The sequence below is a fragment of the Phyllobates terribilis genome, unplaced genomic scaffold, assembly GCF_046119375.1.
Source record: "Phyllobates terribilis strain yellow unplaced genomic scaffold, ASM4611937v1 Scaffold_3__8_contigs__length_932513732, whole genome shotgun sequence".
Lineage (NCBI taxonomy): Eukaryota > Metazoa > Chordata > Amphibia > Anura > Dendrobatidae > Phyllobates > Phyllobates terribilis.
Window position 1 is genome coordinate 505,385,831 of NW_027362763.1, and position 23,216 is coordinate 505,409,046.

The following is a 23,216-nucleotide window of genomic DNA, read 5'->3' on the forward strand; positions in this document are numbered from 1 at the left end:
GTACGCTTGTGGAACTGTCAGTCTTCTGATAGTGACTTCCACAGGGTACTACACCTCTGCCTTCTATCCTCTCCCTAAAGTAGTGGACAACGTCTTGAAAGACTAACGTGCCTGCCGAATATGAAAAAATGACATGAAAGTTGAGTTAATGCAGTTTTGGGACGCAGACTGAGCTAACAATCATCACGTGCACTGTTAGGCTGGGTTCAGACAGGCATATTCCACAATGAATGAGCGGACTGTGGGTCTCCATACCCAAATGTTCAGCCTCATTCACATACAAGTCGGCCAGTCCAGACATTTCTGTCCGTATATGGACCATGACATTAGTTCATCTGAACCCAGCCTTGAGGGGGTGCTTTTATTTGTTATATATGGCCTACAAAATAAGTCATCCTATTTATTTCCTCATGGTTTTATTAAAGCTAATGTTATTTTATCTACTTAATATTGAACTGTGTATGTGGAAATGTACAAATATACAGTTATATGGGACGTAAGCCCCCTCTACTGGCCTCTTTGTGCATTTCCACATCCATTTCTTTGCAGAAAATATATAATTTTTTTTCTTTAATACAAACAATTTCATTTAGATAATCTATTAGGAAAGTGTCCTAGCGTGGAGTAATGTTGGTTACCAGTGGATAAGAAGCCAGACAGTGCAGGTCAGGTCTATATATCGGATTGGACCTTGTCCCTTCTTATTGCATTTAATAGAGGTGATGAGAAATGCTGCAGTAGTAAGACAATCAGCCTTCCACATGGCTGTATCTCTAAGCTGTGCTAGCATGGAACATCACATGTGTTTTGGGACGCCATATTGTAAAGGACTGACAAGCTCTCCACTTTTACTACAGTTGCATACATACATTCTAACCTGGATCTGGCCATTTGTCCATTTACTTTCACCTTACAGGTCCACATTCAGAGAACCGAAGGATGCGACCACATGAGTTGTTCTCAGTGTAACACTAATTTCTGCTACCGTTGTGGGGAGAGATACCGCCAGCTGCGATTCTTTGGTGATCACACGTCAAACCTCAGTATATTTGGATGCAAATACCGCTACCTCCCCGAGAGACCGCATGTAAGGAGATTAGTGCGAGGCTCTGTTTGTGGTGAGTGCATGAATTGTTAGGCAATTTATTTGCATGGCGGCACAGACTCCATATAAAAATACTTTAGAAGCTCAAACTTTAAAGATCAGGACTTGGAGAAGATGACGTGTAGTACAGTGCTGACTTTGGACCGCATTGATGAGCTTTCAAGTTTTCTTTTAAAGGGAGTCGGTCACACCCAAAATGCATTTTTAATGGACTATGGTGTATGGGACTTTCAATTCATATGCAAATGAAGAGGCTTTTGGGGATGACAGACTCCCTTTTTTAAGAAGTAGATAACAAAGCAGCAAACAATAGTAATAAATGAAATATGTCCATGAAGACTGGTCTCTGAAATATCACCCTAAAAGGATAGTCATTGGTACCAGTATATATTTGTCTGCCACGCTATATATTGCAGCGTCTATCCTTTGTTACATTATTCTAGACATTGGTAAGGGATTCATGTAATGCATGAGAGTTGCAACACTCTTGTGTGAAAGAAGATTTTATACATTCACACAAATGAATGTGACATCCTCCTGTGTCTGCTATATGCCGGGTCTGTTCTTACATTTAGAATCCGATTTGTTAAAAAAATGGCAGCTGTCCCCATAATAAATTGCAGATCTCCATGGCTGTCGTTGGGTCTTATCTGTTAATCTAAAATGATGACTTCCTTTTCTTTTTCAGCTGGGAAGCTGCTTATTGCACCCTTGCTCCTAGTCATTGGCCTGGCTTTGGGAGCTATTGCAGTTGTCATAGGTAAGAATCATCCTTAAAATGAATAATCAGAAAATGACCTATTTAAATGTATTTTTAAGGTCTTTTTTTTTTTTTTCTCAACTTAAAAAGTAAATAAAATTCACACTAGCGAGAACTGCTTAATATGAATCCGGGGCAATAAACAGTCTCTAGGTGAGCTGTGACCATCAATAATTGCGAATGGTGAATTCTGTGAAAGAAAGAAATAAAAAAATAAATAAAAAAAAAAATATATATATACACTACTCAAAAAAAGTGGATTTAGGAGTAGGAGCCAATTCTAAATCCTCATTTAGAAATTTGTAAACATATGGGTGTGCAGATTGTTACAGTAAGTAAGTAGAATTATAGTTCTGTAAGTAGAATTTGTACCTATCAGACATTTGTGGTGTATAAGTTCAATAGGCCATAAACGTCACCAGAAGGTAATTCTCATTTTTAGTGCAGCTCCTGGATTGGTTCAGTACGATAATGTGGTTTGTGGACCAAAAAAAGGTTGTGCACACCTGACTGATGTGTTTCCAACCAGAAATCTCGGGTAGGCACCATCACTCCCGATGTCTGTGTTTGTGCTATAAATCCTGATGCCGCAGCAAGATCAGGACTATGGATCTGAGCATATGGCATCCCCTCTGAGAAGACGCAATGCACAGATCTGCTGTGGGTCTCCTGACTCAAAATCAACATCCTCATATACACTGCTCAAAAAAATAAAGGGAACACTCAAATACCACATCCTAGATCTGAATGAATGAAATATTCTCATTGAATACTTTGTTCTCTACAGAGTTGAATGTGCTGACAACAAAATCACACAAAAATAATCAATGGAAATCAAATTTATTAACCAATGGAGGCCTGGATTTGGAGCCACCCCCAAAATGAAAGTGGAAAAACACACTACAGGCTGATCCAACTTTGATGTAATGTCCTTAAAACAAGACAAAATGAGGCTCAGTATTGTGTGAGGCCTCCACGTGCCTGTATGACCTCCCTACAATGCCTGGGCATGCTCCTGATGAGGTTGCGGATGGTCTCCTGTGGGATCTCCTCCCAGACTTGGACTAAAGCATCCGCCAACTCCTGGACAGTCTGTGGTGCAACGTGACGTTGGTGGATGGAGCGAGACATGATGTCCCAGATGTGCTCAATCGGATTCAGGTCTGGGGAATGGGTGGGCTAGTCCATAGCTTCAATGCCTTCATCTTGCAGGAACTGCTGACACACTCCAGCCACATGAGGTCTGGCATTGTCCTGCATTAGGAGGAACCCAGGGCCAACCGCACCAGTATATGGTCTCACAAAGGGTCTGAGGATCTCATCTCGGTACCTAATGGCAGTCAGGCTACCTCTGGCAAGCACATGGAGGGCTGTGCGGCCCTCCAAAGAAATGCCACCTCACACCATTACTGACCCACTGCCAAACCGGTCATGCTGAAGGATGTTGCAGGCAGCAGATCGCTCTCCACGGCGTCTCCAGACTCTGTCACATCTGTCACATGTGCTCAGTGTGAACCTGCTTTCATCTGTGAAGAGCACAGGGCGCCAGTGGTGTCTTTGCCAATCCTGGTTGTTCTGTGGCAAACGCCAAGCGTCCTGCACGGTGTTGGGCTATGAGCACAACCCCAATCTGTGGACGTGTGTGTGTGTGTGTGTGTGTGTATATGTATATATATGTTAGTACAGACCAAAAGTTTGGACACACCTTCTCATTTAAAGATTTTTCTGTATTTTCAGGACTATGACAATTGTACATTCACACTGAAGGCATCAAAACTATGAATTAACACATGTGGAATTATATACTTAACAAAAAAGTGTGAAACAACTGAAAATATGTCTTATATTGTAGGTTCTTCAAAGTAGCCACCTTTTGCTTTGATGACTGCTTTGCACACTCTTGGCATTCTCTTGATGAGCTTCAAGAGGTAGTCACCGGAAATGGTCTTCCAACAATCTTGAAGGAGTTCCCAGAGATGCTTAGCACTTGTTGGCCCTTTTGCCTTCACTCTGCGGTCCAGCTCACCCCAAACCATCTCCATTGGGTTCAGGTCTGGTGACTGTGGAGGCCAGGTCATCTGGCGTAGCATCCCATCACTCTCCTTCTTGGTCAAATAGCCCTTACACAGCCTGGAGGTGTGTTTGGGGTCATTGTCCTGTTGAAAAATAAATGATGGTCCAACTAAATGCAAACCTGATGGAATAGCATGCTGCTGCAAGATGCTGTGGTAGCCATGCTGGTTCAGTATGCCTTCAATTTTGAATAAATCCCCCACAGTGTCACCAGCAAAGCACCCCCACACCATCACACCTCCTCCTCCATGCTTCACGGTGGGAACCAGGCATGTAGAGTCCATCCATTCACCTTTTCTGCGTCGCACAAAGACACGGTGATTGGAACCAAAGATCTCAAATTTGGACTCATCAGACCAAAGCACAGATTTCCACTGGTCTAATGTCCATTCCCTGTGTTCTTTAGCCCAAATAAGTCTCTTCTGCTTGTTGCCTGTCCTTAGCAGTGGTTTCCTAGCAGCTATTTTACCATGAAGGCCTGCTCCACAAAGTCTCCTCTTAACAGTTGTTGAAGAGATGTGTCTCTGCTAGAACTCTGTGTGGCATTGACCTGGTCTCTAATCTGAGCTGCTGTTAACCTGCGATTTCTGAGGCTGGTGACTCGGATATACTTATCCTCAGAAGCAGAGGTGACTCTTGGTCTTCCTTTCCTGGGGTGGTCCTCATGTGAGCCTGTTTGTAGCGCTTGATGGTTTTTGCAACTGTACTTGGGGACACTTTCAAAGTTTGCCCAATTTTTCGGACTGACTGACCTTCATTTCTTAAAGTAATGATGGCCACTCGTTTTTCTTTACTTAGCTGCTTTTTTCTTTCCATAATACAAATTCTAACAGTCTATTCAGTAGGACTATCAGCTGTGTATCCACCAGACTTCTGCACAACACAACTGATGGTCCCAACCCCATTTATAAGGCAAGAAATCCCACTTATTGAACCTGACAGGGCACACCTGTGAAGTGAAAACCATTTCCGGTGAACGTACGTGTGTACCATTCACAACAAGACAAAATTATGGTCAGAGGACTAGGCAAGGAGGCGTAATGGCAAATCTCACAACCATTTCTATACGGAGTGTAGGTTCACTTTAAATGGGTGGATTGCTGGAATAATTAAAATATTTCCTCTACAACTGGCATGCTGTGCTTCTTCAACTTTGCCGTTGGCAGCTGAACACATGTAGCCGTCTGCTCTCTTCGGACATAATCTGGGCCACCTGCTGTGCGTCCTGGTGCAGACTGTATACAAGCTTACACAGATGGAGGATAGACACAAATCCACATTTGACATATAAATCCTTTTTAATGCCTTTTATGTATTTAATGTTTAAAATCCAGGGTATGCCTCACACGATAAAGGTCCTGTTTGGTAAAACAGTTAAGTGAACATGCTTGTCTACAAATGAAGCCCACATACATTTAACCACTTGTAATGATTTCCTGGGAAGTCATGTTTAGGCTGGGTTTCAGTGCATCTGTGGCATGGGGGGGGATCAGTTTCCTTGTGCCTCAACTGAACACAGCTGATGTCAAAACTGCATAAGTTGGCGTCTGTTTCTGTTGCAAAACCGGTGAGCTGGATCACAAAACACCACTTGTGGTTTCCAATCTTGCTCCATGAAAGGTTTGGAGCAGAAATAAATGCACCAGATAAATGGAAACAATCCTTTAGAAAGCTATACATCTGTTTCTAGAAAAGCGTACTAGTGTATATTGCATTTATTCTGCCCACACCATGGGTAGCATTTATCCATCACTGCAGCCTGGTAGGCTTTACTCTTGACCACCACAGCATTACAGACCAACATAGTTTGTGAAGTCGGCTGAGAACAATAGGGAGATACCTAACTATTCCGCTGCTGCTCCTGGCCAACCTTTCCCGTATTGCTCCAGTTGATTAGCAGGTCTCTCCCTATGTACACACATGAGAGGCTTTTCAAACGGTTTTATCTAAATCTCTGCAACATTTCAGAGTAAATTATATCTGACTGCAATAGAGCAACCAGACTGATTCATGCTGACCGTGGTTCGGTCAAATGACAGCTACCACAAAAAAGAGGTCCCCATAGATCAAGACAATTTTAAGACTTTTTTTTTTTCTGCCAAGGGCCATTTGGATATTTATACCGTCCTTCGGGCGCCGTACATATTGCGTGCTAACTCTACCCACAAAGTACGTCCTGGCACTGGTGCTAGGACGTAATCTTTCATTGCATGCGCCTCAGGGTTCAGTAGTGAACACTGCTTGCGTGTGGTCACAGAGCAAGAAGAAATGAATGGGTCACCAGCCATTGAAACACAGCTGCCAGCTCAAGCACTGAGGTCCCTGGGAATCTGCCCAGGGGGGCAGATAAAAGGTCGAGGGCTGTAAACATCCCGCGGGCCTGAGGTTCCCCACCCCTGGTCTGAGGTATAGGTGCACAATAAGCATATAATCTCTATATACAAGAATAGACCACACCCACTGAAAAAGCCACTTAGGAAATATTAGAAGGGTTGTATATTAATCAGGTGAATGGTCAAAAGGAACCCTTGAGATACCCGAAGTACCATGTAGCCTACTTTCTTACAGCCCTCCCATGAGCAGATCAGAAAGCTGTTCAGTGTGTTATGGCCGCCACTAGCTTACTCTTAAACTCCTCATACACATTTATAATTGGTGGAGTAATGTTGAACTTGATGGACCTAGGTCTTTTTTTAACCTATGTAATATTAGATGGGTGTTGGTCAAATGTTGCTTCGGACATTTATTCGGCCGACAGCCATCTTGGATTTCTCTCCCATTTTTCTATGCCAAATGAGAGTTACGGTGTTCTGTATGAGAAAGCCGCCAACAGACATGTCGGCTAGCTGATTATCTCTGGGAGAGCACAGCGATTGTAAGTCTGAAATCTGACCTGTCTGATCAACATCTCTCCCGATGATCAGTTGACCAGTGCCTCTATACATGTTAGACCTCATTCAGATGTCCTTTTTTCACCTACATGTTCTATTTGTGATTTTCCCATAAGTTCAAGTCTGTTTCTTCCTGCAGGCTGCCTTCACCCCCCCCCCCCCCCCCAATCTTCATGGATGAAAAGTACCAGTACAAGTCTGAAAATCGCAGACAGCACATGGATGGCATCAGTGTGGAGTCCGTGTGTTGTCTGTGATTAACATTGTAATGCATAGGAGAAGAGTTGTAATTTGTTATTTTTCCATACGTGAAAACTATTTTGGTAGAAATGAACACACTGGCCAAACAAAACACTTGACTATAACCTTTACTTTTTGTAGTAACTGCTGTTTTTTGTTTCCCCCTAGGGTTATTTGGACTGCCTATCTATTGCCTTTGTAAAAAGCAACGGAAAAGAACACGGACAGGCATGCCGTGGTAGGAGGGGAGGACTCCTTTAAGCTTGAAAATGTCTTGTGGGGGCCAAACCATGCAGTGTATCGGAGAACATTATCACAGTCACCTTTGTCGCCTGATCTTTGAACAGAGACCGTAGATCACCATTACGTCAATATTCCACTTTCTAGACAGCCCCCAAAGGCAGACCATAATGCCACCAGATAATGGTGCACTCCCAGCTGGATATGCCCAGAATTGCTGCTTTTTTTATTTGTGATATTTTTGTATTTTTATTTTAGAACATTTATTTGAATTACCATTCCCGTCATAGAAATGTCGACTAAAATTATATATAAATATTAGTGTGTATGTATATATATATTTTTTTTTGTTAGACAATCAAAGTACTTCTTCTGATCAGAACTTGAAGGCTTAAGCAGCCTCTGTCTCTTCCTTAAGCCTTTGTCACAGGCCTGGCTTACTTAAAGAAACCTTGAATCCTAAATATTGGAAAGTTTATCCAAGTCCAGTACAGACCGAAATCTGTAATGAAGAAAGCAGTAACGAGAACTCTTACAATTACGTTGGTGGTGATGGAGATTTCTGAATTTTGGCATTCTGAGTCTGCATAGAAGACAAATTTACCATTTCTTTTATTGCAGGGTTCAAACCTTGCCTTTTTTCCCTTGTGTATTTTCTAATAGTTAAGCTGTCTAACTCCTGTTAAGGCAACATTTCCTTTTCTTTGACACCTCCGGAGGGATTCTGTACTCACTGAGTCATTGGAAATTCTATTTCCAGGTCGCTGCTTATGGTGATGACTCACAGCCCAGGAACTTCTTGATATGACAATAATATAAAGAAATGTCAGCTGCTCGCGTTCATCCGTACAGCAGTATTCTGACAGTGACGCGTATTCGAGCTTCTTCTAGAACTTCTTCTGATAGTAGGAGGAAAATAAGACCACTTTTAGAATCTACATCAAGTAGAGGTCCTCTTCAGCAACAAATAAGATCTCCAATTCAGCCCTGCCTAGAGCGTAAAAAGACAAAATGGACATTGACATTTTGATTGGATAACTTTAATCAGTTGACTTGTCCTTTTTGCAATATATAGCCATCATGTAGACTGAACCAATGTTATACCTGGCAGCTTACAGGTGAATGGTTCATTTTATTGATACGTTGGTCTTTTTAATGTTCTTTCAGCACACCAAATGACTGCCTTAACCATTGCTATGATGGTACAGCTACCTGTCCAATAGATATCTTTTGTAAAGATAAATTGGTAGTACAAATCGGTCTTTAGTAACATAGTAACTACAGACAAAGGACCTGATGCATCCAAAACTGGTGTTTGCTATGCCAGTCTTGATGAACAGTCCACTGGAGCAAGATGCGCCAAATTAATTAAGCCAGCCTAAGAAAGGTACTCCAGCCTGAACCTGGAGTCATTTCTGCAGAAATTTGCACCACTTTGGATGATTTTGTCTGCCACTCAGTCAGGCTTCTCTGTACCTAAGTTTCTAAAACTTGGCAGATCCCAAAAGTCACAACAATTTTGCAACATTTCAAGCAGTTTTTTTGCTCCAGAATTCTGGCACAAACTGATAAATTGGTGCCATAATTTATTGATGGCCTATCCGGCGGCCAGAAGTTCTCAGATTCTGCTGGAGCATAGCAGATTCATGTGAATAAGGGGTGGCTCTGCAGGCCGTGGCCACTATAGAAATGACGGAGCTGCTGAGTTCTGGTGGCATCCGAGGACTTCTGGCTGGTACTGGTATCAACTAATCGGTGGGGCTGCTGGATTTTGCACCCCTACAGATAAGATATTTATGACCTACTCAAAGGATGGGCCATGAATGAAAAAAGCCCCAAACTCTTTAAGCAGAATGTTACAGTGGGAATGATGCAGCAGTCTCGCACAGCCAGTGGTAAGTGAGGGGGATTTGGTTATCCGAGCACTTTAGTGCCACACTAGGAATCGCCAGCTCACCAGAAGAGTCAGCGGAGTTATAGAGAAGAAATATGCATTGTGATCGCTGTCCTACTTGTAGATCTGCCTATATATCTTCAGTAGCTGTGGCCCAATTGCTCATTCTGCCAAAAGCTTTTCCTTCAGAAAATTAAAATATGCCTCCATCCCTTTTTTTCTTGAGCTTGAAGGACCCCATGCACATAAGATAGTCGCCCAATTCCGCTCATCATCCAAAATCAGTGGTGTCAGATGGCTTTGCTCTTGTGTGTAGGTACCACATCTGGCTAAGGAGTGAATTTAGTTTTTTTTAATGATTAGTAATGAAGTACCTGTGCCACAGCAAAGTTTAGAAGGAAATAATCTTAGCTTGCCAAGAACAAAAATGCCAAAAAAAAAAATTGTTTTGTTTTGCCAAATAAGGCCTCGAGTTACATGTGATTTTTTTTTTTTTCTTTTTAAACCACTGAAATATTAACATTTTACTTTTTTGTAATTCCTGCCATTTCAGCCAAGTAACTGTGTTCTGATTACAAAACGTTTAGATGGACAGAAGGGGAATGACAATTGCTTTTCATGTTTGTATTCAGAATTATGCCAGACAAAAAAAATTTGGCTTGGTGTAAAAGAGGCAATGTCCTAAAAGTCAGAAATGATGTCACGTGGCACTCTGCAATCCTAATGTACATTTAGTGGCCTTTATGAAGAACGCCTAGTATGGACTATAATTCTCCTGCTCCCCTAGATCTTAGAATTAATGAATTCTTATCTGAATGGATATTAGAATGATTCCATATGCATTCTGGTCAAGGTTGACATGATGGGATCAAAACTGTCACCGCAGATATGATGGCTATACATTTTATTTTACAAATACACGGTCATGTTCATGGCACCATTTTAGAATAAGATGATCTGTTAGGTAGCACATCATTTCTCCATATCTTAAGGGTGGGTCATCAATCAAAAAGTAGTGGACAACCTCTTTAACTGACAGAAGTAGAACCGATCTACTAATGAAGCTCCTCCACTTCGAGTTTCTCTTCTACATGCAATTAATGCAACACATACATAATAATTTCTCCCCATGCTGTAGTATTGATGCTGTAGTCAGATTGTATGGACACCCTCACCCCCCACTCCACAATTGGAAATGTATTAAATTTCCAAAAGGAATAACTGAGGAATGGCACAAAATTGAGTTCTAAGAAAAGATGGTCCAGAGTGTTGTAGGGAATACAAAAATGTATCAAATGGACATCAGGAAAGAACTGACAATTCTTTAGTCTCCCATTATATATCATGCCCTTTTTGGTAATATTTTGACCATGCCTGGAAGTATTCTACAGTAAAGTGTAACTTTCATTTTAAGAAAAGGGGTAGAAGTGCCTTTTCAGTTCTGATTACGCTCAGCTTGCCTTGGAGAGCCAAAGTGATTGCTGAACTAGCCAGTGTCCACTATCCAAGGAAAGGCAATCAAAACCGAGGGGGTCACAGCATTCAAATGAGTGCATCTGCCTCTAAGGTGAAGTTCCTACCATGAGTTTTTGAAAATTTTTGATGCTTATTTTCATTGCATCAAAAACATAGCATCTTACAGTTCCAGCAAAGTGAATGGGATTTCTTGAAATCTCATGCCCACTATGCATTTTTTTTTTACACAGTGTAAACTGACCTGTGTGCGTTTTTCAAAAGCACAACATGTTAATTTCTTTATGTGCAGATTTTCCCCATAAAATTGCCTTAGATGCATTAAATCGGCGGGCAAAAAAAGTGGCAAATAGCATTTAAATTCTGTGTAGCCAACTTATGGGAGCAGCAGCTACAGGGAGAAAATTAAGTTATATTCTCCCTGCATCCACTCACTACCAGTCATTGGGGCTGTGCAGGGTTCTGTTAGTTAATGCTCACTATACATGAGCACATGGTTATCACACCCTGATACTTTGCCATCCTACACTGCAAACACCCTGGTATAGAACAGGATGATAATGTGACGGGGAGTGACAACAGCTATTAATGTAGACAGTGGTGACTGTTTACAGCCCCCTGCCCCGCCCCAATGGCTGGAAGGGAGTGGCTGCAGTAAGAATAGAAGTTCACTTTCTCCCTGCAGCTGCTGCTCCAGTAAGCTGGTTACACAGGATTTAAATACAATTTACCAGCAGGTAAATGGTACTAGACGTGGCAGGTTCACTTTAAACTGTCGCCATTAAAATTAGTTGATTTAGACATTCGCATTGATAAGCAGGTGATCTGGGGTTCAATCATGGTGACCACTAAATGTAGAAGTTAGAAAGAAAAACTTTGTTCACGCATCCTTTAGTGCCAATTATGGAATGTGGTTTGTGTATATTTATATTTATATATATATATATATATATATATATATAATAGATATATTATATACTTTTTTTTTTTTTTTTTCTTTATGGAAAATATTGTACGGTTTAAATTTTATAATTTTGAGGAATTTCTACATATTTCTGTGAGACTTGCATCCAATTTCTAAGAAAGTGTAGTTTCGTTATATGAACTAAAAATTACAAAAACCTAAGGGCAGATTTCATGCAGCATGATCTAAACCAGGAGGTTTAGGTGGTTTTCTTGGATCATCAACCCAAATACCGTTCTGCTTCTATCCACCTGTAACTACCCAGGGGTGGATGTCTTTTAACAATGTTACTGTGGCTCGTAGACCATATTTGTTGCTGTAAGAGGACCAGTATCACAAATCCAAGCTTCCCGATTAGTAATGGATCTTTTCTTTTACTCCTGTTCATGTTCTTCAAAATGGTTTGACTTTTAGGAAAAGACAGCATAGAAGTCTACTAAATTTCGAAAAGGTAGCACATTTATGAAGACTACTATGTTGACAATGCCATTTGACAGTCGTTTTGCCAAATATGTGTGGTAAATGTGATTTTTGCCTTTAAGATGTTCAGGCTGGCTTAGTGCCATGTCCAGAGTCTCAGTCCTAGTCAGAAGCCATAAATGATGTCATGTATGAATTGTACTGAAATGAGAGCCTTGGATAAAATGTTGCAACGTTTCCTAAATATCCGTGCAATTAGGGGCCACAATGTACATGGGTGTCTAACATTATTTAGGGGGACAACTTGTCACTGCCACCTTGTTTCTTTTTCCTGCTCTTGAGCGAGTTGGCTGAGATTGTGTGTAAGGGTTCACCCGTAGGTGAGCTTGTATGTGTTCGAGCAAGTAATGCCCTCAGTACAGTGACTTGTATTGCACTGATAGTTTTCACATTCTAGATCAATGGAAGTTTTTTCCCATTGGTAAAATGATTGTTTCCAGCATCAGATTCACACCAAATAGTTAACCTTCTATTTAATTTGAATGCATTTTTATGAAGTTCTGGTTCGATTCAGACACAATGTGTACAATTAAAGAGTACCTCTGGTCCAGGAGTATGCAGACGAATCAATCAGGAAATTGCATTCCCATACAGGAGACATTGGAATAGGGAACCATGCAGTTTTGGGAAGCCATTTTTCTGCACCCTGTCAACAGGATACATAATGTTGTGAACCCAACTCTAGTGCTCTACACTTTTGTAACCTCCAAGGCAGAGAATAGAATTTCATCGCAGCTGTCTCTTGAGATGGTGGAGGTTTATAGCTGCAGTGAAAAAATATTAGGGAATTGCTGGTAACGCTAAATTAAAAGTCCATATTCCGCCAGTCTAAAAATGAACAACATAAACATCCAGCCTAAAGTGATCTGGAATTTCATAGATGCATGTAAAAAGATCCCATGTGTGGAGACCATAAGTGTGAACCACCACATCCATTTGTTCTAGATCAGAGTTTTCCATGACTGGTAGTTGTCTGGGCGTATGGTTCTACGCAGTGGGTCATCGGTTGTGAAGAGACACTAGTGCATGCTGGGCAATACAGCTCCCAAGCCAACAGTCATAAATAGGATAGGTTATTAATGTCTGATCGGTCGGGGCCCAGCACCCCTGTCGATCAGCTGTCCTCTGTGTCAGCGGCCGCCGGCTGTAAGTGCTCACTTACGGAGCTGGCCATCTTCTGATAGTCCACCTCCTATTGATTTGAATAGTAGGTGGAAGTGTAGTACCCAGCTGCGGCCACTATTGGAAGACGGCCAGCTCCGCAAGTGAGCATTTCTGGCCGGCCGCCGCCACAGAGAACAGCTGATTGATGGGGGTGTCTGACTCCGACCGATCAGATGTTGATAACCTATCCTAAGTCCAGTAGTGGACAACTTCTTAAAGTATCGATCCAGTTACGGTGTGTTTGCATGTTGTGTATTTAGTGCATATTTCTGTGGCAGAAAATTGTGGAACTGTGCCATTTATCTGAAACAATCCCAGTCAGATAGATGGAACAGATTCATTTGTAGACGTTTCTGCAATAAAATCTACAGTGTGTGAATTTACCCTTAGGCTTTATTCACACATCAGTATTTCATCAGTATTTGTGTGCCAAAACTAGGAGTGTCTCCAAAACAGAGAACATGTATAAATCTTTCAAATCTAGTTTTTCTCTGTAAGCTCCACTCCTGGTTTTGGCCTACAAACACTGATGAAAAACCACTGATGTGTGAAATAGCCCTTAGTCTTTCACCATGCCTGATGTGAGATCTGGTAAGGGAGCTGGGTAAAGGGGCTGTGCAATGATTAGTAAGTCCTAAACCGAGATCTGAGCTCAGACTTCAATCACATGCCAATATCACTTGGGCTAAATTCACAAGGTAGGAATTGATGAAAGGGCTTAGCCACTACTTGGACAGCCCCTTCTTAAATGAAATAGGACCCCAGTGAATATAAAAATAACATATACTCATCTGCCAGACCACCGCCGTTCCAGTTATGTCCAGACACTCGCGTGACAAACAGCGACCTCTAGGGGGCTGGAGGACTCATACCATACCCACACGTCTGAGTTTGGCAGCTGTGACATAGCCCATTAGCGGCCACTGATTGGCTGCAGCGTTGACTTTGCCAGAACAGCGCCAGTGCAGGAGAGTAGTATAAACTGATTTTATTGTCAGTGGGGCCCTGTTTCATTTAAGTTGTTTTCTAAGTAGTGGACAATCTCTAAGACCCAAATGATGGCTATACAGACTCCCTACAGTGACATGACATCCGTTGAGTTTACTTGCGGTGGGTTTTGGGTGATAGTTGATGGAGTTGTAACACAGACTAGACCAAATTTGCCTATCTACACTTTACAAAGAGAATTGTGACCCACGATTTAAAATTGGCCATGTAATAGTAAATTGCATTGTGGAGCAGACGTGAGCTTGGTTTCACCTGCAGATATAGTGGATTTTTTCTGTTTTTACAGGAAGTACAGCCATATTGGTTGTTAATTTTGAATCTGTTTCTGATGACATCTGTCACTTTTGTCAGCAACTTGTATCAACCACAAAGTGAAAACGTTCCCAACAGTCCTTGAGACGTTAATTCGGAAGTGACAACCAGTATGGCCAGCTGTATATTTTACTTTATCGCCCCTCTAAAGTAAACTGCATTTTTATTTATTCCACATATAATCCAGTTAAATAAACAGCGCCTCAATTATTTTGAAGCCTCTCATTTGGTTTCTCAAAGTGATTATAGTGTGTTCTTTTATTTTATATTTTTTACCTTTTTTGTTTGTCTTATTTTGTTTCATGCTTAATAAAATCTTAGTGATTTTACTCTAATTGACAGTAGTCTTTGTAAAATACTGATGGTAGTTACAGCCCATTTATCCTTTTTATTTTGTAGGACGTTTCCATATCATTGTTAGCTCTGAAGCCGAAAAGCAAGATGTTTGCATAGTATATTAATTTTTGTTCCTACATGTCTTTCATGTCTGTTTCTGTATTTTTAGCATTATGGGGTAAATGGGTTACTTTGTACTGTAATTTAATGATATTTATGTTTGGCATTACACGCACCATCGTTTTAATGTAACTTATTTAATGATAATGTACAAGCTGCACTTTAAGAAATAAGTTTTAATTGCACATAACTTAAACATGGCTTCTAGGTGGAGACAAACATTGGTTCCATAGGCTTCCATTCGGTGCTGTCAGTATGGATGTGTGTGTATATATACTGCTAGTATATGCATATACACAATGGTTGCATACTTGTTTCAATATACTTTAGTGCCTTATTTCTTGAATCAATTGTTTTCCTGTTAGTTCTGTATGGCAGTGCCCAGAATGTTCCAGTTTTTCTGTTTGATATAGCAGTTTGATTAGACATGATACAGGTTTGCGGTAGGTGAAAATTAACATGCCACCTTGTTAATAGTTTTAAATGCTAAATGTACAGATAAGTGACTTGTCATTGGAATAAACCAGATGGGCTGGGTAATGTTTCAGAAATAAAGATTTTTTTTTTTATACTCTATTCTGTATTGTTTATTCTGATTTTAAAGCTTTTATTATACAGTTATATGAAAAAGTTTGGGCACCCCTATTAATCTTAAGCTTAATGTTTTATAAAAATTGGTGTTTTTGCAACAGCTATTTCAGTTTGATATATGTAATAACTGTTGGACACAGTAATGTTTCTGCCTTGAAATGAGGCTTATTGTACTAACAGAAAATGTGGAATCTGCATTCATACAAAATTTGACAGGTGCATAAGTATGGGCACCTCACCAGAAAAGTGACATTAATATTTAGTAGATCCTCCTTTTGCAAAAATAACAGCCTCTAGTCGCTTCCTGTAGCTTTTAATGAGTTCCTGGATCCTGGATGAAGGTATGTTTGACCATTTCTCTTTACAAAACAATTCCAGTTCAGTTAAGTTTGATGGTCGCCGAGCATGGACAGCCCTCTTCAAATGATCCCACAGATGTTCAATGATATTCAGGTCTGGGGACTGGGATGGCGATTCCAGAACATTGTAATTGTTCCTCTGCATGAATGCCTGAGTAGATTTGGAGCGGTGTTTTGGATCATTGTCTTGCTGAAAGATCCATCCCCTGCGTAACTTCAACTTTATCACTGATTCTTGAACATTATTGTCAAGAATCTGCTGATACTGAGTGGAATCCATGCGTCCCTCAACTTTAACAAGATTCCCGGTGCCGGCATTGGCCACACAGCCCCAAAGCATGATGGAACCTCCACCAAATTTTACTGTGGGTAGCAAGTGTTTTTCTTGGAATGCTGTGTTTTTTTGCCGCCATGCATAACGCCTTTTTCTATGACCAAACAACTCAATCTTGGTTTAATCAGTCCACAGGACCTTCTTCCAAAAAGAAATTGGCTTCTCCAAATGTGCTTTTGCATACCTCAGCCGACTGTTTGTGGCATGCTTGCAGAAACGGCTTCTTTCGCATCACTCTCCCATACAGCTTCTCCTTGTGCAAAGTGCGTTGTATAGTTGACCGATGCACAGTGACACCATCTGCAGCGAGTTGATGCTGCAGCTCTCTGGAGGTGGTCTGAGGATTGTCCTTGACTGATCTCACCATTCTTCTTCTCTGCCTTTCTGATGTTTTTCTTGGCCTGCCACTTCTGGCCTTAACAAGAACTGTCCCTGTGTTCTTCCATTTCCTTACTATGTTCCTCACAGTGGAAACTGACAGGTTAAATCGCTGAGACAGCTTTTTGTATCCTTCCCCTGAACAACTATGTTGAATAATCTTTGTTTTCAGATCATTTGACAGTTGTTTTGAGGAGCCCATGATGCCACTCTTCAGAGGAGATTCAAACAGGAAAACAACTTGCAAGTGGCCACTTTAAGTAGCTTTTCTCATGAGTGCATACACCTGGCTATGAAGTTCAAAGCTCAATGAGGTTACAAAACCAAAAAAAGTGCTTTAGTAAGTCAGTAAAAAGTAGATAGGAGTATTTAAAACAAGAAAATAAGGGTGCCCATACTTATGCACCTGACAAATTTTGTTTGAATGCAGATTGCACATTTTCTATTAGTACAATAAACTTCATTTCAAGGCAGAAACATTACTGTGTCCAACAGTTATTACATATATCAAACTGAAATAGCTGTTGCAAAAACACCAATTTTTATAAAACATTAAGCTTAAGATTAATAGGGGTGCCCAAACTTTTTCATATAAGTGTACCAGAAGTCAATGATTGTAATGTACGCACTTACATTTTAGAAGCCTTAAAATAAAACTTTACAAGTATTTTATGCATAAATTCAACCAATTACATTTTATTAACCCATATTCCTTGCTAATTTTACTATTCGCACAGAGACCTCTAGCCAGTGCATGTCTGTATTTTAGAGAGCTATCATACAAGATGTCTTGCATTGCTTCTGAGAAACAATTCCTCACAAGTACTTTGCATAGACGTGCATGAAGAAAGGGTGAGACCCTTGCTTATCCCTATTATCACTACAAGACCTGGAAAAATCCCTCCCTTTAAAGGGAATCTGTCTCCCTTTTGAGCTTTTCGAGTTAATAATATGGGCATACGGGTTGTGTACAGCTGAAATTAGTCCTACCTGTGTGCCTCCTGGATGATGCCTTGTTTAGTAAAAATCATCTTTTATGGATTTGATCTTCCAGGCTATGGGGGGGGCCGTAACCTGCCCAGAAGATAAGACTGACTCCGGTCTTCATTATACAAGATTTTTCCTCCTATTCTCTTCAGTGTCCCTTTGACATCATGTGCGTGGCCGGAAATTCTGCGCATTCTGCTCAAAAGGGTGACCTTAATATTATGCAGTTTAAATGAACAGAACTGCCCACCAGCGAGGTGAGTAGACAGTGTCTCCTACCGAACCACCTAAGCCCTCTGAACGTCCATAGGCCAACAGATCAGAGAAAACATCTTAAAAAAGCAAAGACCCAATGCAGACGGCTAACCACAGTGCAAGAGAAGCTTAGTCACATCTAGCAAGAATAATTCACAGGGAACATAGATTGCCAAATTACACGTAAAGGGAATCCATCAGCAGGTTTTTGCTATGTAATCTGAGAGCGACATAATGTAGGGGCAGAGACCCTGATTCCAGTGGCATCACTTACTGGGCTGCTTGTTTTATTTTTCATTAAAATCATTGTTTTATTAGATGGAGATTATCACTAGATGCCTAATAACACCAAGAAAAAAAATATATATGGATATAATATAAATATATATATTATGTAGGTCTATTTATAGATATATATTTATATCTGTGTATGTATATATAGAGATATATCATAAGGCATCTTCAGAGAAACATATCTTATTGGTTCTATGCTAGACTAATAAATCTGCTGCCATGTGTCCAACACTCCTCCACCATTGACTGGCAGCTTTCTGCCTATGCACAGTATATACAGAAAATTGCCAATCAGTCGTGTAACCGGGGTTATACAGACATCAATATTCAGAGAAATCCTAGATCTGCAGCAGATAAAACAGTGATTTTATCAAAACTGCAGCACCCAGTAAGTGATTGCTGGAATCTGGGACTCTGCCTCTTCTACATCATGCTTCTCTCAGATGAAGTGGGTAGCAAAAACCAAGTGACAGATTCCCTTTAAACCTATTGTACATTACTGTTCTTTGATTAGGATTCATGGCAAAAATGTAGCATTTAAATGTGTGGGGGTGTTTTTTTTGTTTTTTTTTTTGCAGTTAAGTAATGTTTCATTGTGAAAAATGTCAGTACGTTAGTGTTATTTATTTTTAGGGCACCATTGATTTCTTGGTGCTGTACACATGAAACGGGGTTTACATACAAAATTCAACTAAGAACAAAAAACAAGTCTTCACACAGCTCCATTGATGGAAAAATTAAAATAAAGGTATGGGTTTCAGAAAATAGTAACGCAAACAAAAATAAAAAAATAAATGTAATTTACAATTATTTTTTTTTTTCCACTACTAAAATATATATAAAAAAAATAAAAAAAAACCCTGGACAAGTTTTGGTATTGCCATCATCTACCTTACTTGAATCATGTTTCCAGGGCATTTTTGCTGCCTAATGAATGCTGCAAAAACAAAACCCAAAAAACAATAGCAGAACTGTTTTTTTTTCACAGTTTTATACCCACTTGTATTTTTTTTCCCCATTTTTCAGTAAATGATACAGTAATATACGGTAAATGGTGTTTTGGCTAGTCCCGCCAAAATCAAGCCCTCATGAGGCTATGTCGACGGAGAAGTAAAAAAGTTATGGCTCTTGGAAGAAAGGGAGGAAAAAGACAGCTGAAAAATGAATCCTTCGCCTAATGGCTTCATGTTTTATCTTTTAGAGGATCTCTGTGATGATGCACGGTGAACTGGAATGATCTAATCCAAGGTTAACAGACTCGCTGGAGCGTTCTGATAACATGTGGGTTCAGAGAACTTCAGCTTTGTCAGCAGATTCTAGGTGGCGAACTGTGCAGAACTCAAAAAAGCCCAACATCATCTAATCAGAATGTTCTCCCAATGGCAGGAAGTGATCCCTGTAATAAGACCTTAGAGAATTGCTGTTTCTTAAAGGTTTATTAAAATGGCTAGAAGGTGAACCTTCCCTTTAATTATGGGTCACTAGCGGAGAAGAGAGAAGCAAGGTAAATAGGAAATTAAAGGTTACCTCTAAAATGAGGTGACCTAATGGGTTCAGCTTGGGAATCCCAGTCACTGACCAGAAGAACGTGATATTATCTGATCTCATAGATGCCACATGTCCATATGCTATTTGTGATGACATATGTTGTCTGTGCAGATAAGTGAGCGATGAGAGTTGACTGCTAGGTCAGACACAGGTTTAGTTTTTATTCCATAAGTCAATAGTCCACATGAAAATAAGCAACTTTGTAATATGTCTTATCAGGGAATTCTGCTTCTTTCTCCTCCTGGACGGATTCTTAATTCATGGGTATAATCGGTCTTCAGTGAATTCAGATTGTCCCATTAGATGACAGTTGGTGCTGATAATGTTCTATGGAGCAGTAGAACTGTCATTTTAGGATATCTTGCAGCTCAATGTCCGTGCCTGCCTCTAATTCCTCCCTTCTTTCCCCCTTAAGGCCTGTTTCACACGTCCACATATCTCCGATACCAGAGATATCCGTATCAGAGTGTGGCAACCGTGTACCGCATCAGGATCATACGGACGGCACCTGGGAATCAGCGCTACAGCTAGCGCTGTTCCCAAGCGCCGATGCTGAACGCTGCCCTCATCATGGTTCCTGCCGGCGCTGCGTTCAGTACCAGCAGGGACCATGTTGAGGGTAGTTATAGTCTGATCCCCCAGCGTCCCCACCTTTAAAAATACGAATAAAATAATAGTACTCACCTCTCCTAGGTGTCCCCCGCTGTAATCCATGCGACTGCTGCTGCCGAGGAGCTGGGGAGAAAGAGCCGCTCTGGAGCTGCAGCTCAGGAGCAGTGTCCTGTCACTCACTGAGCACAGCTCCGGCTCTTTCTCCCCAGCTCCTCGGCAGCAGCAGTCGCATGGATTACAGCGGGGGACACCTAGGAGAGGTGAGTAAAATAAAATCCATGTATTCTTATTTTTTTACAAGTGGGGACACTGCTGTCCCTGCTGGTGCTGATTGCAGCGCCGGCAGAGAACCATGATGAGGGCAATGTTGGGAACAGCGCTAACTGTACACTGATTCCCATGCGCCGGTACATGTCACACGGATGACACATGGTTGTCATCCGTGTGGGATGTTTTTCGGACTGTGTATCCGCAAAAAAACGGACTTGTCTCCGTGTGGAGCACACGGTCTGTGAAAACACACTGAGATGTGCTCATTTGAATGGGTCTGCATGTGTCAGTATCTCCGATACATGTGGAAACTGTCATCACACGTACCGGAGACACTGACGTGTGAAAGAGCCCTAACAGAGTTTCAAGCACCAATTGTCATTTCCCTTGTAGATTGTAAGCTTGCGAACAGTGACCTCACTCCTAATGTAACTGATTAAACTGTCTAACCTTGTATTGAATTTATTGTATGCACATGTCCCTGCTTAATTGTAAAGCGCTGCGGAATATGTTGGCGCTATATAAATATAAATTATAATCATTATTATTATGATCTCCTATCTCAGTAATGAAAAAATCTATCGTCACTGAAGACAGATTTTACCCATAAATTGAGAATGAAAGGAGAATGGAGGAGAAAGAAGCAGATTTCTCTGAGAAGATATATTACAAAGTTTCTTTTTTTTTCACGTGTACTATTGATTTATGTCATAAAAATTAAACCACTCGCTCAACCGATCACAGGCAGCAGTGATCCCTTTCAGCCAGTGGTTGGCTCAGAAGGCATTTCTGGTGGAGCAGATGGGTGTGATATAAGGGGGCACTGGCAGCGGTGACATTTTGGATTGGAGATTGTTAGGGGGCATGCCACATCATTCCTGACTACTCATACAGTGTGCTACCTTGGAGATATTGGCATTTTTCTAACATTTGCGTCAGTCATTTTACCCAGAAGGAGATTCATCCATATTGGTTATTGGCTTTGAATTCTGTTCTCGGAAACTGATGGTAAAGCTGTAATGTGCGGGTCCCCTGTCCCTTTCCCTAAACAAAGGAATCTTCTAGTTATCACTCCTAGAATACTTTTGTCTTTTTTGGGCGTAAAAGTATTTACACCTAAAACAAAGGGGGAGCCGTGCTCGGGCCTTGCACTCCTCAAATGGACTTGGTTAGTTGAAAATGGGCTCGTAGCCTTTCTCGGCTTCTGCCCCTTCATTTCAGCGCTTAGCGAGGCTATGGCACCAATGGCTGAGGATACATGTCTGCCTGGCGCCCGCCATTCATTACTCTTGAGGCTCTGAAAACAGCAGAGCAGAGTGAATGGAGTGACGTGGCCACGTGTCCATGTACAGGCGTGGTACGCACCCAAGACTATATTCATGGTTCTTCCCATAAGCTCAACCACTCCCTAGCAATACAGGGTGCAATGTGTGCACTGGGGACCCTGGGTGAGGTGCCAGAACCTGGAAGGTGGGGGATGGGGCATGGCTGACAAGTCTGGGATGCTCAGCAGCAAGATTAGGAATCATTACTGGACACACAACTGACAGTCAATGCCTGAGGCATCCACCAGGGGGCGATCACTGGACACACTCTAACCACGGACATAGAAGTCTTTGGACAGGGTGGATAAGACTACTTTATGGCTTATAAGCGCTGTAGTGGAGCAGCAGATGCGACCAGAGACATAGACGTGTGAGCACTGTACACAAAGGGAGGGCCGGGCCTAGAAGAACCGCAATAACGCACTTATTCTGCTGCTACTTGTCTCTGTCCGCCTCCATCACACCGGAAGTAGCTGCAGCCATGGCAACCGGCGCCGCGTCCTCCCTCATACAGGAAGCGTGAGTGACTGCACGGAGAGAAAAGGCCGCCGTCCGCCGTGTTCTGGTAGTGTACACATCTGATAGTACAGGGGGCACTCCACTAGTTCCTAAAATGTCCCCCCCAACACTGCTCGTACGTAGTGAGTGATGCCCAGACGCCTGGCAGCGTTACCTGAGGTACAATGTATTGTAGGGCACCCGCCCTCCACTAGAGGGCAGTGCTACACAGCAGACTCCTAGTAATCTACTCATGAAGATATGTATATGTAGCTATTATATATAATATACATGTATGTAGTTATTTTATATATGTATGTGGCTATATTTATATATACACACACACATGTGGCTATAATTGTAGATAGCTGGGTAGATATAAAACGTGGCTATAATTATATATATATATTTAAATATATATACATATGACTGTAGGATAGCTATCCTCCACTACAGGCCAGCAGAATACAAACAGCAGACTCTAGTAATTTAATCATGAAGTTGATTGTGTGCGTTCTAATGCTAAGCATATCTATGTACAATTAATGTGAACCTGTCCTCCACTGACTATAGAGAGAGAACAAGGAAAAAAAAAGCACCAGTAACATAAAATGGTGCAAATAGGACTTTGATGGCACATATGGTGCCACACGGACCATTAAAAGGCTAGTCCAAAACCCAAAAGTAAATATTCATTTCAATTAA

At 41.3% G+C, this 23,216-nt stretch overlaps 2 protein-coding genes across 4 annotated transcripts in view; both read left to right on the forward strand.

Annotated features, from left to right (window-relative positions):
* RNF217 (ring finger protein 217) overlaps positions 1–7,630 on the forward strand; it is a 99,574-nt gene extending 91,944 nt beyond the window's left edge. The window contains exons 4-6 of the mRNA XM_073676012.1: positions 917–1,118; positions 1,794–1,865; positions 7,238–7,630. Coding sequence (XP_073532113.1) covers positions 917–1,118; positions 1,794–1,865; positions 7,238–7,311 — 348 coding nt within the window. The 3' untranslated portion in view covers positions 7,312–7,630. The remainder of the gene's footprint in view (positions 1–916; positions 1,119–1,793; positions 1,866–7,237) is intronic.
* A 14,798-nt stretch (positions 7,631–22,428) lies between these two features.
* Positions 22,429–23,216, forward strand: part of LOC141258202 (uncharacterized) — a 66,766-nt gene continuing 65,978 nt past the window's right edge. The window contains exon 1 of one of the 3 annotated variants that reach the window (XM_073673204.1): positions 22,429–22,578. Coding sequence is in view for 2 of the 3 variants with exons in the window: in XM_073673203.1 (XP_073529304.1) it covers positions 22,662–22,691 (30 nt within the window). In the remaining variant the exon portion in view is untranslated. Of the gene's footprint in view, positions 22,692–23,216 lie in introns of all 3 variants that reach the window. The other 2 variants (XM_073673203.1, XM_073673202.1) reach the window with 2 other exon arrangements.